Source organism: Geotrypetes seraphini, chromosome 9, assembly GCF_902459505.1.
Source record: "Geotrypetes seraphini chromosome 9, aGeoSer1.1, whole genome shotgun sequence".
Taxonomy (NCBI): Eukaryota; Metazoa; Chordata; class Amphibia; order Gymnophiona; family Dermophiidae; genus Geotrypetes; species Geotrypetes seraphini.
In genome coordinates this window covers 170,521,775-170,534,187 of record NC_047092.1, presented here as the reverse complement: position 1 = coordinate 170,534,187, position 12,413 = coordinate 170,521,775, and the positions used below count along the sequence as shown (strand labels likewise).

At 43.7% G+C, this 12,413-nt stretch overlaps 1 protein-coding gene across 1 annotated transcript in view; it reads left to right on the top strand.

The window, feature by feature from the left end:
* The window catches only part of SLC7A14 (solute carrier family 7 member 14), a 56,096-nt gene that overhangs the window by 23,577 nt on the left and 20,106 nt on the right, over window positions 1-12,413 (top strand). Inside the window, exons 4-5 of the mRNA XM_033959053.1 lie at window positions 922-1,068; window positions 7,314-7,522. Coding sequence (XP_033814944.1) covers window positions 922-1,068; window positions 7,314-7,522 — 356 coding nt within the window. The remainder of the gene's footprint in view (window positions 1-921; window positions 1,069-7,313; window positions 7,523-12,413) is intronic.

The window sequence follows — 12,413 nt, the reverse complement described above, 5'->3', positions numbered from 1 at the left end:
GACGTAGACCAAAACAAAAGACGAAACTGCAGGCAGGCAGTGTTTATTTCACGTCAAATGAGTAACGGGACCCGACACGGTCCATGTTTTGATCGACAAGTCTTCATCAGGGGTCCCAAAGATGGTGGTAAAAAATATATACGCAACAATTTTTACCTGATCGCAGTTTTGTGGAAGGGGGGCTTAATTTTGAGATTTCCTATGGGACTAAATACATGTACAGTTGTAAACAAGCTTTCCAACTGAATGCGCTGTCATTCCTGGACCACCCTTATAGCAGTATTTTTTTATTTCTTTTTTAATAAAGCCTTCACAAAAAAATCATAGACAGCTGGTTGATTTTCAGGCACTTTAATTGACTCCATAGAGTAGTATCCTAAAATGGCTTTTACTGTGACTGCTTTTAGGTAGTTCAACAGTCTTGTCTTCCCTGCTGAGCAATTATGAGCATTTGTCGTTCCCAAGGGGAAGAATTCTCCGTTGTCATAGAACAGTGAGACTTGATAGCTGAATGGAGAGTCTACCATTGCAGAATTCCAGAGGGAACCCCAGAACAAGAGCTCGGTTGCTGCTATGAGTACGTTTGACGAGTTGAGAGGAAATTCACCAAATAGAAGTGAATGAGAGTTCCTAGTGCCATAGTTCAAGAGAGGCCAAATTTGATAGAAATGCAGACCTGAAGTAGGAAGTGGTCAGATATCTCTCCCTCACCCACCTCCACCCTCCCCACCCCCCGAAAAAAAAACAACACAGATAGCAAAAATGTGTGTGGGGGGGTTGCAACTAGAAGTTAAGACCAAGATGCAGCTTACCAACTTTTGTAGAATGGTAAAGCCTTTTGTGTCCCAGAGTTTTGGGCATGAAATTTTTATTGGGGGGTTGATAAAAGTGCTGTATATATCTTCTAAATTCTACCTACAGGTTCTACAAGGTGCGGCTACTTGTTTCTATGCCTTTATTGGGTTTGATATCATTGCCACCACCGGAGAAGAGGCAAAGAGTCCTAATACTTCCATCCCATATGCAATCACTGCCTCCTTAATAACATGTCTAACAGCTTATGTGTCTGTAAGTACTCTTCTTTATGTCTTTTCTGTTGTCTGAGCACTGCTGAAAATCATTTGCATAATGGGTTATTGGGATGATGTTTAGTGTAAGTCCAGAGCATGCAATCACATGTCCAGGATGGCTTCCTTCCCCCAGAGGTGGGGCTCTCTTTGCTGTGGGCGGAGTTTGTTTGCTCTGTCTCTTGTGGATTTTTGTGAAATAAATTGAATTGTACCTTCTGTCCATTTATAAAAATTAATTACTGTTTGGGGGTCCTTGAGCTTTACAAGACTCAAAAGGGCTGATTTGTAGATTTGTGTATGGGGAATGAAATTAGGAATATCTCTTCTAACACTGACTCTCCAGATGACGAGTGGAAAATTCTCTCTCTTTCTCCCCATGTAATAACCAATGCTTTTAGCTGGTTATGATGCCATATCAATTGCCACCTAATTTGCATTCTGCCCTGAAACTTGCCATGCTCTTTGGAATTCCAAAGGTCCTGCTGGTGCCAGTTGCTGCATCTTATAAAGCCAAGATACTTACCTGAAGCAGGTGTTCTCTGAGGACAGCAAACATACTTTCACACGTGGGTGACGTCATCCACGGAACCCAGTACGGACACTACCAAGTCAATGTCACTTACCTGTAGCAGATGTTCTCTGAGGACAGCAAATATACATTCATTCACACGTAGGTGACATCATCCACAGAACCAAGTACGGACACTACCAAGCGCAATGTCACTTACCTGTAGCAGATGTTCTCTAAGGACAGTAGGCATACATTCACACGTGGGTGACATCATCCACGGAACCCAGTATGGACACTACCAAGTGCAATGTCACTTACCTGTAGCAGATGTTCTCTGAGGACAGCAGGCATACATTCACACGTGGGTGATGTCATCCATGAAACCCAGTACGGACACTACCAAGCGCAATGTCGCTTACCTGTAGCAGATGTTCTCTAAGGATAGCAGGCATAGGTTCTCACATCCCACCCACCTCCCCTACTGGGTTTCTAAGCTTTGTTACTGAACTGATGGTCCCACGAGCTGATGCTGGGCAGGAAGGCACGCATGTGGTATGGGCACTGCCTAAAGATTTAAAGTGACAGTGCACTCAGTAGCGTAGTAAGTGGGGTTGGGGGTGGACCGCCCCGAGTGCCATGATGGTGCGGGTGCCGGCAACCCCCTTCCTCTCTACCCCCGCTTCTTCCCCCACCCCACCCCCGCTGCGCACACATCCCAAACTTCCCTTCCCCATACCTCTATTGTTCACTACCGCGAGCCGCAACATCAACGTGCTCCTCGCAACCGCGTCGATTCCTGCTGATGTCACTTCCAGGTGCCCTGCATGGGAAGTGATGTCAGAGGGAGAGCCAACGCGGTCACGAGGAACATGTTGAATTTGCGGCACCCCGCCTCTATCCACTCCTCCCCCCACTGCACGCTCGCCCCCCCTTTCCTTCACCCCCATGAGCCACGACGTCAATGTGCTCTTCACGACCGCGTTGGCTCCCATTGACGTCACTTCCAGGTACCAGAGAGGAAGAGTCACGGTCACGAGGAGCATGTTGAAGTTGTATGGGGAAGGAAAGGGAGGCACGTATGGCAGGGGGTCATGGAAGGAGCTGGGGGAGGGGTGCCTCTCACCCTCGCTACCCCACCGAGTGCATTTGCTAGTGTTCCTACTGGGTTTCTTGGATGGTGTCACCCTCAGGTGAGAATATTATACCTGCTTGTCTTTGGAGAACAACCAGCTTCCTCAGACTGCTGGACTTGCCCTCCCCCACCCTCCCCCCCCACCCCCACCCCCACCCCACCTCTCAAACGCCACTGAGGTACTGAATTTGCTTCACCTTCACTTTCCCTAAGGAAAATCTGGACCCATGGCCACGCCCCCCAGGCACGCCTAGTTCCACCCCATTCTACCTGTGTCATGCCCCAGTCCGCCGCCCAGCCCTGCCCCCCAGGCGGCATCCGCACATGATGTGACTGCGTTGCATCCGTGCATGCGCAGATTCCCCTTCCTGACGAGATTGTGACCAGGACAAAGTGTCAAGTTTTGAAAAGCCATCCCGACCGCCGGACGTGTCCTCGAAAAGGACAAGTCTGGGGAAATCTAGATATCTGGTAAGCCCTCCTAAGACTCCATGCTTTCCTGTCACCCACTAGGTTATCCTATACTCTTCTCCCCACCCATTGATGCACCTCTCTGCTCCCCACTCTCCAGACTCCTGCCGTGTCACCACACCTCGTACATTCATGTACCCCTAACCTGGCTGACACACTGCTCTCATCCGACTGCTCCAACACACTTTCTTCTCCGCCATATCTCACATCCCCTGCCAACATAACAAACACAACATATGCCCAGCCTTCACACCATTCTCTCTTCCCAATTATCTCCACAGTTTTACTTTATAACAATTTTTATTGAAAGAATCAAATAATCAATACAATAGGATAATACAAAAATATAATCAATACAATAAGGATCATAATAATAATATTTCATACAAATTTATATCATTCTTTCAAATTAAATTTCCATATGAACTAATCCAGTTTTATCTACACCCCCACTCCCTACCCCTCTACCTTTCCCCCTGAATGAAATCCCTCAACCCGGATGAAAGTTGACAAAAATAAAGAATTAAAATAAATAACTGGAATGTAATTATTAAACCTAAATTCATACTAAATCACTGATAACCAAACAGTCCCAGGCAGCTTACAAGATTCACATACATGATTTAGAATCACATATAACAAAACATCACAGGACACTACTTTATCATCAAAAATGACCCTCTTGTATCAGACAGGGCTGATAGTTAGTCACTGTCAACAATGAAGTTCCCTATCAGCACTTTGGAAGCTATAGGATGTGGTTGGCAGGGATATTCAGGAGGCAGCGATGGAAAGAGAGAAATAAAAAATGAAAGGGATGGATGAACGAGGAGATGGCATAATGAGAATTGTGAAAGACGGATGGAAGAACAAAAGACCAAAAGAGAGAAGGAAGAAGATAAGAGAGGAGTGATGAGTAAAGGTTTATAGCAGAGGGTTAGAGAGATGAAAGGTAAATAAGGGGAAAATATTACAGAAGAGAGGGCTAGATTCACTAAGGGATCCGATCCGTGTCTGGGGGGCTGATTCACAAATCGCCCTCATGCAAATGAGGGCAATCGGAATCTCGCCCCCAACTGCCTGCCCGGATCGCTTTATAGCGATCCCAGCACATGCGCAGGACCTCCGAGCCTGGCAGAGATTTTTTTTCTTCTTCTTTTTTTAACTTTTTTGGAGCCCGTGGTTTTAACCCGCTTTAAGCCCGCAGGTTAAAACCACAGGCTTGCACTGCGGGGAAGGGTGAGAGAGTCGGGGCTGCAGGAGAAAAGACAGCTCCTTTCATTTTAGCCAGGGGATGCAGTTCGGGTCAGGCAGGAGATTGGGGCAGCAGGAGATCGGGGCTGACAGGGCAGAGAGCAGGGCGGCAGAAGGCAGGGCAGTCGGAAAGGGCTTGAGTGACTGGTCTTCAGCAGTCGCTTGTTTGTGATCGTCCAGCCCAGTCGGTGTTGCAAGGTTTTGGTTAATGAATCACGTCCCTGCCTACTTTGCATGCAGTTCCCCTCAGTTGCATGCGCGGATTGGAGGATGGTCGGCAGAGAGGTAAGTGAATTGGGCCGGAGGGAAATCGGGTCGCAGACCGATTGGTACACGATCGGTTTGCTTAGTGAATCTAGCCCAAAGAGTCATTGGAACTAGGGAAACGTAAGCAATTAAGACAAAAAGTAGCATCTCTGAGAAGGAGAAAGGCAGTTTAGAGAGCAGGGTGAGAGGGAAGAAAAAACCCCAAAAAATTATGAAAACTGAAAAACAGGCACAACCGTTTATAAAATAGGTCACTTTGAAGGAGAGTTTTTAAAATGTGATATATTTTCCATGAGATGTTTTGCAGATATAATTATATGCAAATGTAAGTATATATGCCAACATCTTAGATACTTGTGGTGCAGCAGTGGAGTTCAATTTGTTCGAGATTTGACATATTGCTTAGCCGGAAGGATCACAGCAGTGAACAATAAAAAAATAAACAGCAATTGAGATGATAAAGGAAAGGAACTCCACTAATGACAGGAAAGAGGCCGTCAATCATTCTACTCACATAAGAAAACAACGTGAAGGAAGTTAAATCCGTTCAGAATCTGGCCCTCAAATGAAACACAAGTGAACCTTTAGGCAGCTTTAAGTGTGCTCTCATGCTTCCTTGGGCCTGAAGGCCGAGAAGCAATTGATTTCCAAAGCCAAGGGAGCTACCTAAAAGGAGGCAGAATGTCGAGTGGCAACCCAGCATGCCTTGAAGTGGCGAGGGAGAACCGTCAGAAAATCGACGAAAGAACAAGGGGATCTATTTTTTTTTTAATCTTTATTAATTTTCAAATATTAGTGCAAAACAATTAATTAAACATAAAACACTTCACAAAACGCACTTTAAATACACAAATAATTTGAAAAACAATCATTTTCTCCCCCCCTCCTCCCCTTAACTAACAAAAGTAGAAGTACATATTTAATTTCAATAATATAAATAAATTAAGTATAGCAACCAATAATACTTTCCTCTTCCCCCATCCACCTACCCACCCTCCCACCCTGGATGTGTAAGGAAGTCAGATAAAAAGAAAGGTACTAGACCAGTGGTTCCCAAACCTGTCCTGGGGGACCCCCTGCCAGTCAGGTTTTCAAGATATCCCTAATGAATATGCATGAGAGTGATTTGCATACCTGTCACTTCCATTATATGCAAATCTCTCTCATGCATATTCATTAGGGATATCTTGAAAACCTGACTGGCTGGCAGTCCTCCAGGACAGGTTTGGGAACCACTGTACTAGACAATTATTGTGACTCAATAAATGCAGTCAATGGGCAAATGGATCTATTAAGTACGTGTGGAGAGGCCAAGGCCACAAGAGAAATAGGAGTCTGTTCATCAAAGGCCCTATGAGCACGAAGCAAGATTTTAACCTTGATGTGACATTTAATTGGGAGCCAGTGAAAATGAACAGTGCCGCAGGAAATATCGGGGAGAGGGAGTCATGATACCATTCTTTCTTCTAATAATAATAACTTTATTTTTATATACCGCCATACCACAAACAATTCTAAGTGGTTTACAAGGGAAGAGACTATATACAGTCAGCGACTTTACAGAGAACTTTCAAAATTACATTGGCACGCTAAGTTTAGTCAGGTTTATCTAGAAGTGTTTTGGAAGTACATCAGGTTGAAGTGGGGTCAGAGAAATTTGTCAAAGAGATAAGTTTTTATTGACTTTCTAAACGTTTGGTACAAAAGTGCGTTTGAGATGAAGTTGGTTAAACCATTGGTTCTTGGGAATCCTGCATGCACCCAGGCACAGACAGCCAAGAAGCTGATGAGTTGGGGGTTTGTGTTTTTTTTTAATGGTTTTTTAACATCAAACTAAAAATGAGTGAAAAAGGAAAATTACCCCCACCCGCCAATATCTTTTTGCGCTAAAAATTTGTCCCGATGAATCGATTTGGGGAGAAGTTATCAACATGGACTACTGTTAAGTCAGATTATTTAAGAGCAGGGTCCCGTTTTATCCAGGCCTGCGTGGATGCAACGTGGTGATGTCATGCGCACACGCACATGTGCGGGTGCCCTCTAGAGGTGGGGCTGGAGGCGGAACGGGGTATGACGCAGGCGGAATGGGGCAGAACTGGGCGAGCCTAGGGGCATGGCCATGGTTCCGGATTTTCCTTAGGGAAAATCTGGTAACCCTACTTGTGGTAAAATAACCAGACTCAACATTAGCCTGTATTAACATCCCACTTTAGTGGTACACGAATACTTGCTTCTGTTTTGGGACACTATTTCATCCTTCCTCCTGCTTTAGAAGTTATGGCAATGATACATCTGGTGCCATTCAACCAGATAAGAGGCTAGAGCAGAGGTAGGCAATTCCGGTCCTCGAGCCGGAGCCAGGTCAGGTTTTTAGGATATCCACAATAAATATGCATGAAATAGATTTGCATCTCAAGGAGTCAGTGCATGCAAATCCATCTCATACATAGTCATTGTGGATATCCAGAAAACCTGACCTGGCTCCGGCTCTCGAGGACCGGAATTGCCTACCCCTGGGCTAGAGTAACGCCCTTCTGATTCAAAAAATACCTAACCACAGCTCTTCTTTATCTTGTTCAGTTGGTTTTTTTCTCTCTCTCTTTCACAGGTGAGTGTCATTTTAACTTTGCTGGTTCCTTATTATGCCATCGACACGGAGTCCCCTCTGATGGAGATGTTTGTAGCTCATGGATTCTATGCTGCCAAATTCATCGTTGCAATTGGATCCGTCGCAGGGTTGACCGTGAGCTTGTTCGGTTCACTTTTCCCCATGCCAAGAGTGATATATGCCATGGCTGGCGACGGACTGCTCTTTCGGTCAGTATCCCATACTTTGTATCCTTTCTCCCCCGCTGCTCAATCATTTAGGGCTCCTTTTACAAAGGTGCGTTAGGGCCTTAACACGCAGAATAGTGCGTGCTAAAATGCCCCGCGCACTAGCCGCTACCGCCTCCTGTTGAGCAGGCGGTAGTTTTTCAGCTGCCAATCTGGTGCGTGCGCTAAAAACGCTAGCGCACTTTCGTAAAAGGAGCCCTTAGTTTTGGCTCACATATAAATTTTTGCAAGTCTTAGGTAGAGAGTTGCGCGGGGACAGAAATCCCACCCATCCCCGCCTGTCCCCATCAGGATCCTCTCCGTCCCCACCCGTCCCCGTCAGGATCCTCTCCGTCCCCACCCGTCCCCGTCAGGATCCTCTCCGTCCCCACCCGTCCCCGTCAGGATCCTCTCCGTCCCCACCCGTCCCCGTCAGGATCCTCTCCGTCCCCACCCGTCCCCGTCAGGATCCTCTCCGTCCCCACCCGTCCCCGTCAGGATCCTCTCCGTCCCCACCCGTCCCCGTCAGGATTCTCTCTGTCCCCACCCATCCCCGCAAGGAATTACCTCCATCCTTGCCCGTCCCCATAAAAAAGCAGCAATTCCTTCTGACAGGATCATCAATTCCACAGTTTCTTTTGCTGTTTTCCTTGTGGAATCTCTTTGGTGGAACCCTTTTGTTGTTTTCTGTTCAGGTAATTAACTTATAAACCCCCTCTTTTACTAAGGCTGACGTGTCCATTATATTATATGGACGAACCCTGCTTCCAAAGCCTTCCATCCCTGTGGGAGTCCCGTGGGCCAGAAGGGGGTCCCCATGGGAGTCCCATGGATTATGGGGGGATTCCCGCGAGATTCCTGTTCCCGTGCAGACTTCTAGTCTTAGGGCCTCTTTTACGGAGGTGCGCTAACCAATTAGTGCGTGCTAAACGCTAACACGTGCATGTTAGTCTATGGACGCGTTAGCGTTTAGCCCACGCTAATCAGTTAGCGCACCTTAATAAAAGAGGGGGTTAGTTTAAACCTGCGGCTTGTGTCTTCTGTCTTTCGTGTTCTTCAAGTTATTTTACGTAAGGAGACCTGCAAGAGCATTTGATAACTACTGAAAGTATAAACAGCAGAATGGGGAGGGCTAGGGTTCAAAGTTTATTTAAAAGATTATAAAAGGGTATGTTTGGAGAGAATGTACTTATAGAATTTTGCATAGGGCTTATTTTTCCCAAATTCAAGCTTTTCATGCAAATTTAATAGATACCTCAATTTGTATTAAATGTAATAAAGATCCTGGCACATTATCTCATGCTTTTTGGTTGTGTCCTTTGATCAACTCATTTTGGTCTGCCATCCTATTATTATTGGGTTCTTTATGGGGTAATTCGATAGTGGGTTGTCCCAGGGGAATAATTTTTGGTAAAGCATCAGCTTGTGGGGTTTTTGGCCAACTAAAATGTCTTTTATTTCAGAAAGCCTGTATGATTGGGCATAAATGTTTTATGCAATTTTGGTTGCAGAAAGAATCTCCAAGTTTTTGGCATTGGAGGAATCAATTACATCGCTTATTTTTATTTGAGAGTTGGGAGGTTCGATGTTCGCCTAAAAAAACTCGTCTTTTTATGGACGTTTGGGATCCTTATATTTAGAATCTTTCACCAAAAATACGAAGTTTTGTTACCAATGATTTATTATGAAAATTAGGTTTAATAATTACATTCCAGTTATTTATTTTAATTCTTTATTTTTGTCAACTTTCATCCAGGGGGAGGGATTTCATTTAGGGGAAGATAGTGGGTAGGGGATGGAATTGAGGGGGGTATAGATAAGATTGAATTAATTCATATGGAAATTAAATTTGAAAGAATGATTTAAATTTGTATGAAATTTATTGTATTGAATGTATTTTTGTATTATCCTATTGTACTGATTATTTGGTTCTTTCAATAAAAATTGTTATACATAAAATTGGATATATCGCCTGTACATAGTTTCAAGGCGGGTTACATTTAAAATTAGCATGTAGCCTGACAGAAGTCAAAACATTTATTAACAATACACACAACAAATTAACTTACTGGGAACAAGAGGGTAGACAGGGAGAACTACAATTTTGAATAGAAAAGAAACAATTAAGGCAAGAACAATAGGTTGCCTGCTGAGTTGGAGCAGTGTGGTTTGTTCTCTCCAATGGGGGCTGATTTAAGTATTTGGAGTCTAGATAAATAAGGGTAGATACGTTATAACAGATTATATATATTAATTAGGAGGTAGAGTGTTTGAGAAGATGGATATAGGGTGTTATATATTGGGTTGTTGTTGTGTTTTTTTAAAATTTATGCAAATTTAACAATTTATAATATCAAATGATACCAAAGAAAAAGGATTCTTACACAAAGTTTTACAATAATTATACATATAATACAAAATTCCTTTTCAAGCCCACAAGACTGGGGAGCCATACCACTATATCAACTAACATAAGATACAAAGAAAACTAAGAATTGGTTCTTGGTTCATTTGAATCTTAACCATTCCCTATTAATTGGGACTCTAACATCCTCCAATTTTCTCAGTAGTGAAACATTAAACCAACAGTCCTCATTTCTGTTCTCGAGCCATTAAAACTTGTAATTGAATGGGATCCCAAAATACATATTCAATGTCTTGTAGTTGGACAAGAAACAAAAAATAAACTCCAAAAACCTGCCAAAGAAACTTAACAAGATACCAAAAAAAGAGGCAGTAAAGATCAATCGGTCCTCAAAGAGACTGCTCACTGACCAAACAATTGTGAACACACAAGTAGTGGAACTCCGGAAAGTAATTAATATAATTTAGTAAAGGAGTGCCCTCAGTGTGATAAAGCAGCGAAGGGAGCAATACTCCTACGCTTCACATCATGAGATAAGGACAACCAGTCCCTGCCCCCACACCATCATGGGTTACTTCCAAAGTGTGTGATATAAATCAATAGAAGTGCAAAAAATAAAGCACAAAGCAACAAACACAAGTGAGGTCAGTCAAACAGTCTCTTAGAGAACCTCCCCCAGAAAACTCCCACAAGAATCAAAACGCCGACTTAGCTGAAGATAGGTGGTAAATCGGTCTCCCAAGAGCAAGAAGATCCGCAGGATACCAAGGTCAACCAAGCATGGTTTCGGGAACAAAAACTCCCTTCTTCAGGAACCGAAATAACTAGACTCTGAAGACCATCGAGCCGGCTTGGGGAGGCCTCTTTTTTTGGTATCTTATAGTTGGACAAGACATTTGTATGGAAATTTTAGATAAAATGATGCCTCAAGAGCTAAAACTCTTGCTCTTAATTTCAAAAATTCCTTCCTTCTTAGTTGCGTAGCTCTTGAAACATCGGGAAAAATCCTAACCAAATCTCCACAGAATTTTGTCACCCTATTTTTAAAGTAAAGTTTCATTATTAATGTTTTATCTATCTCACTCATACATGTTAATACCATAGTGGACCTACTCTGTTTATTATTTTTTGAATTATCAGATAATCCCTTCCTGAGGAAGCACACATATCGCGAAACAATAATAATAGGTTACCAGATGTCCACATTAGGACATGTCCAGGGGGTTCGGATGGTTTTTCAAAATCCGGCATTTAGTCTGAGTTTCGAAAAACTTCCTTGAAATCACATCGGGCAGGAGGGTATCTGCGGATGCACCCCCTGCCCAACGAGAGCAAGCAGTGGAGGGGGGGGGAGCAGACTGTGGTGGGGGGCTGGGACTGGGGTATAATGGGGCACAGAGGGGTAAAACTGGGCAGGCCTGGGGGGCAGGCCTAGGGGGTCCGGATTTTACTAAAGTACAATCTGGTAACCCTGAGGCCATGGTCTAGCAAAGAGCCATTTTATCCTAAATGTTTGACCCAAGATTTACAAAGAGCCACAATGAGTAGAGAAGGGCATCTGAGATATGATTTTTAATGTGATATGGATATACAGTATGGCTAAATCAACATGAATTAAAGAAACAAAATATTTGTTCAAACAAAAAATACTAATATGAACTGTAGAACAAATTCATATCAAGTTCTATTGAATTACCAGACCTCAAATACCAAAGGCACTACTTGAAGAGTTTTTCATGCGCTTACTGGGGTGGTTAATTCATCATTGGTCTTGGTAAAGTGACATGTGCTGTAAATATTTTTTATATTCTTAATTTTAATTTCAATCAATAAATATAAAGTGCGTGTTAGTGCATAAGGTGCTAAAGAAAGGAAGGCACTTATCTTTTGGGCATACCACCCTAATAAGGGCATGAAAAACTCTTCAAGTAGTGCCTTTGGTATTTGAGGTCTGGTAATTCAATAGAACTTGATATGAATTTGTTCTCCAGTTCATATTAGTATTTAACCAGTGGCGCCAGCGTCGGCTCTTTCTCTGATGTCACTTCCTAGAGTTCAGGGAGAGGCCTAGCAGGGAAAATGAAATACTGTAATAATTAACCTTCATATGAGTTAGTTGGAGGTAGGGTTTCCAACCTGCCAGTATTTGTACACTACCTTGGGTGATTTTGCATCATACGTTTATTTTTGTGCAGCAATCACGCTGTCTGTAACCCACCTTGAACTCTGCTTTGCGAAGATTTGGTGGGCTATAAGATTACGTAACTCATAACATCACTTATCAAATCCCAGTAAATAATACAATTACTCCCATATTGCTGGCCGTTGACCTCGACAGCAGCAAAGCATTCTCCCCTACTTCTCCACAGGTCATCCCCTCTGGGCCTAGTTGTCAAGGCAATAGGAGGGGAAGTAAGAAATTCGAGACACGTGGGCTGAGTGGGCTTGCCATATGGCCCCGCCTAGTTCTACCTCCCAGCCCCGCTCCAATCCGCCTCCAGCTCTGCCCTGTTCCGCCCCCACACAAAC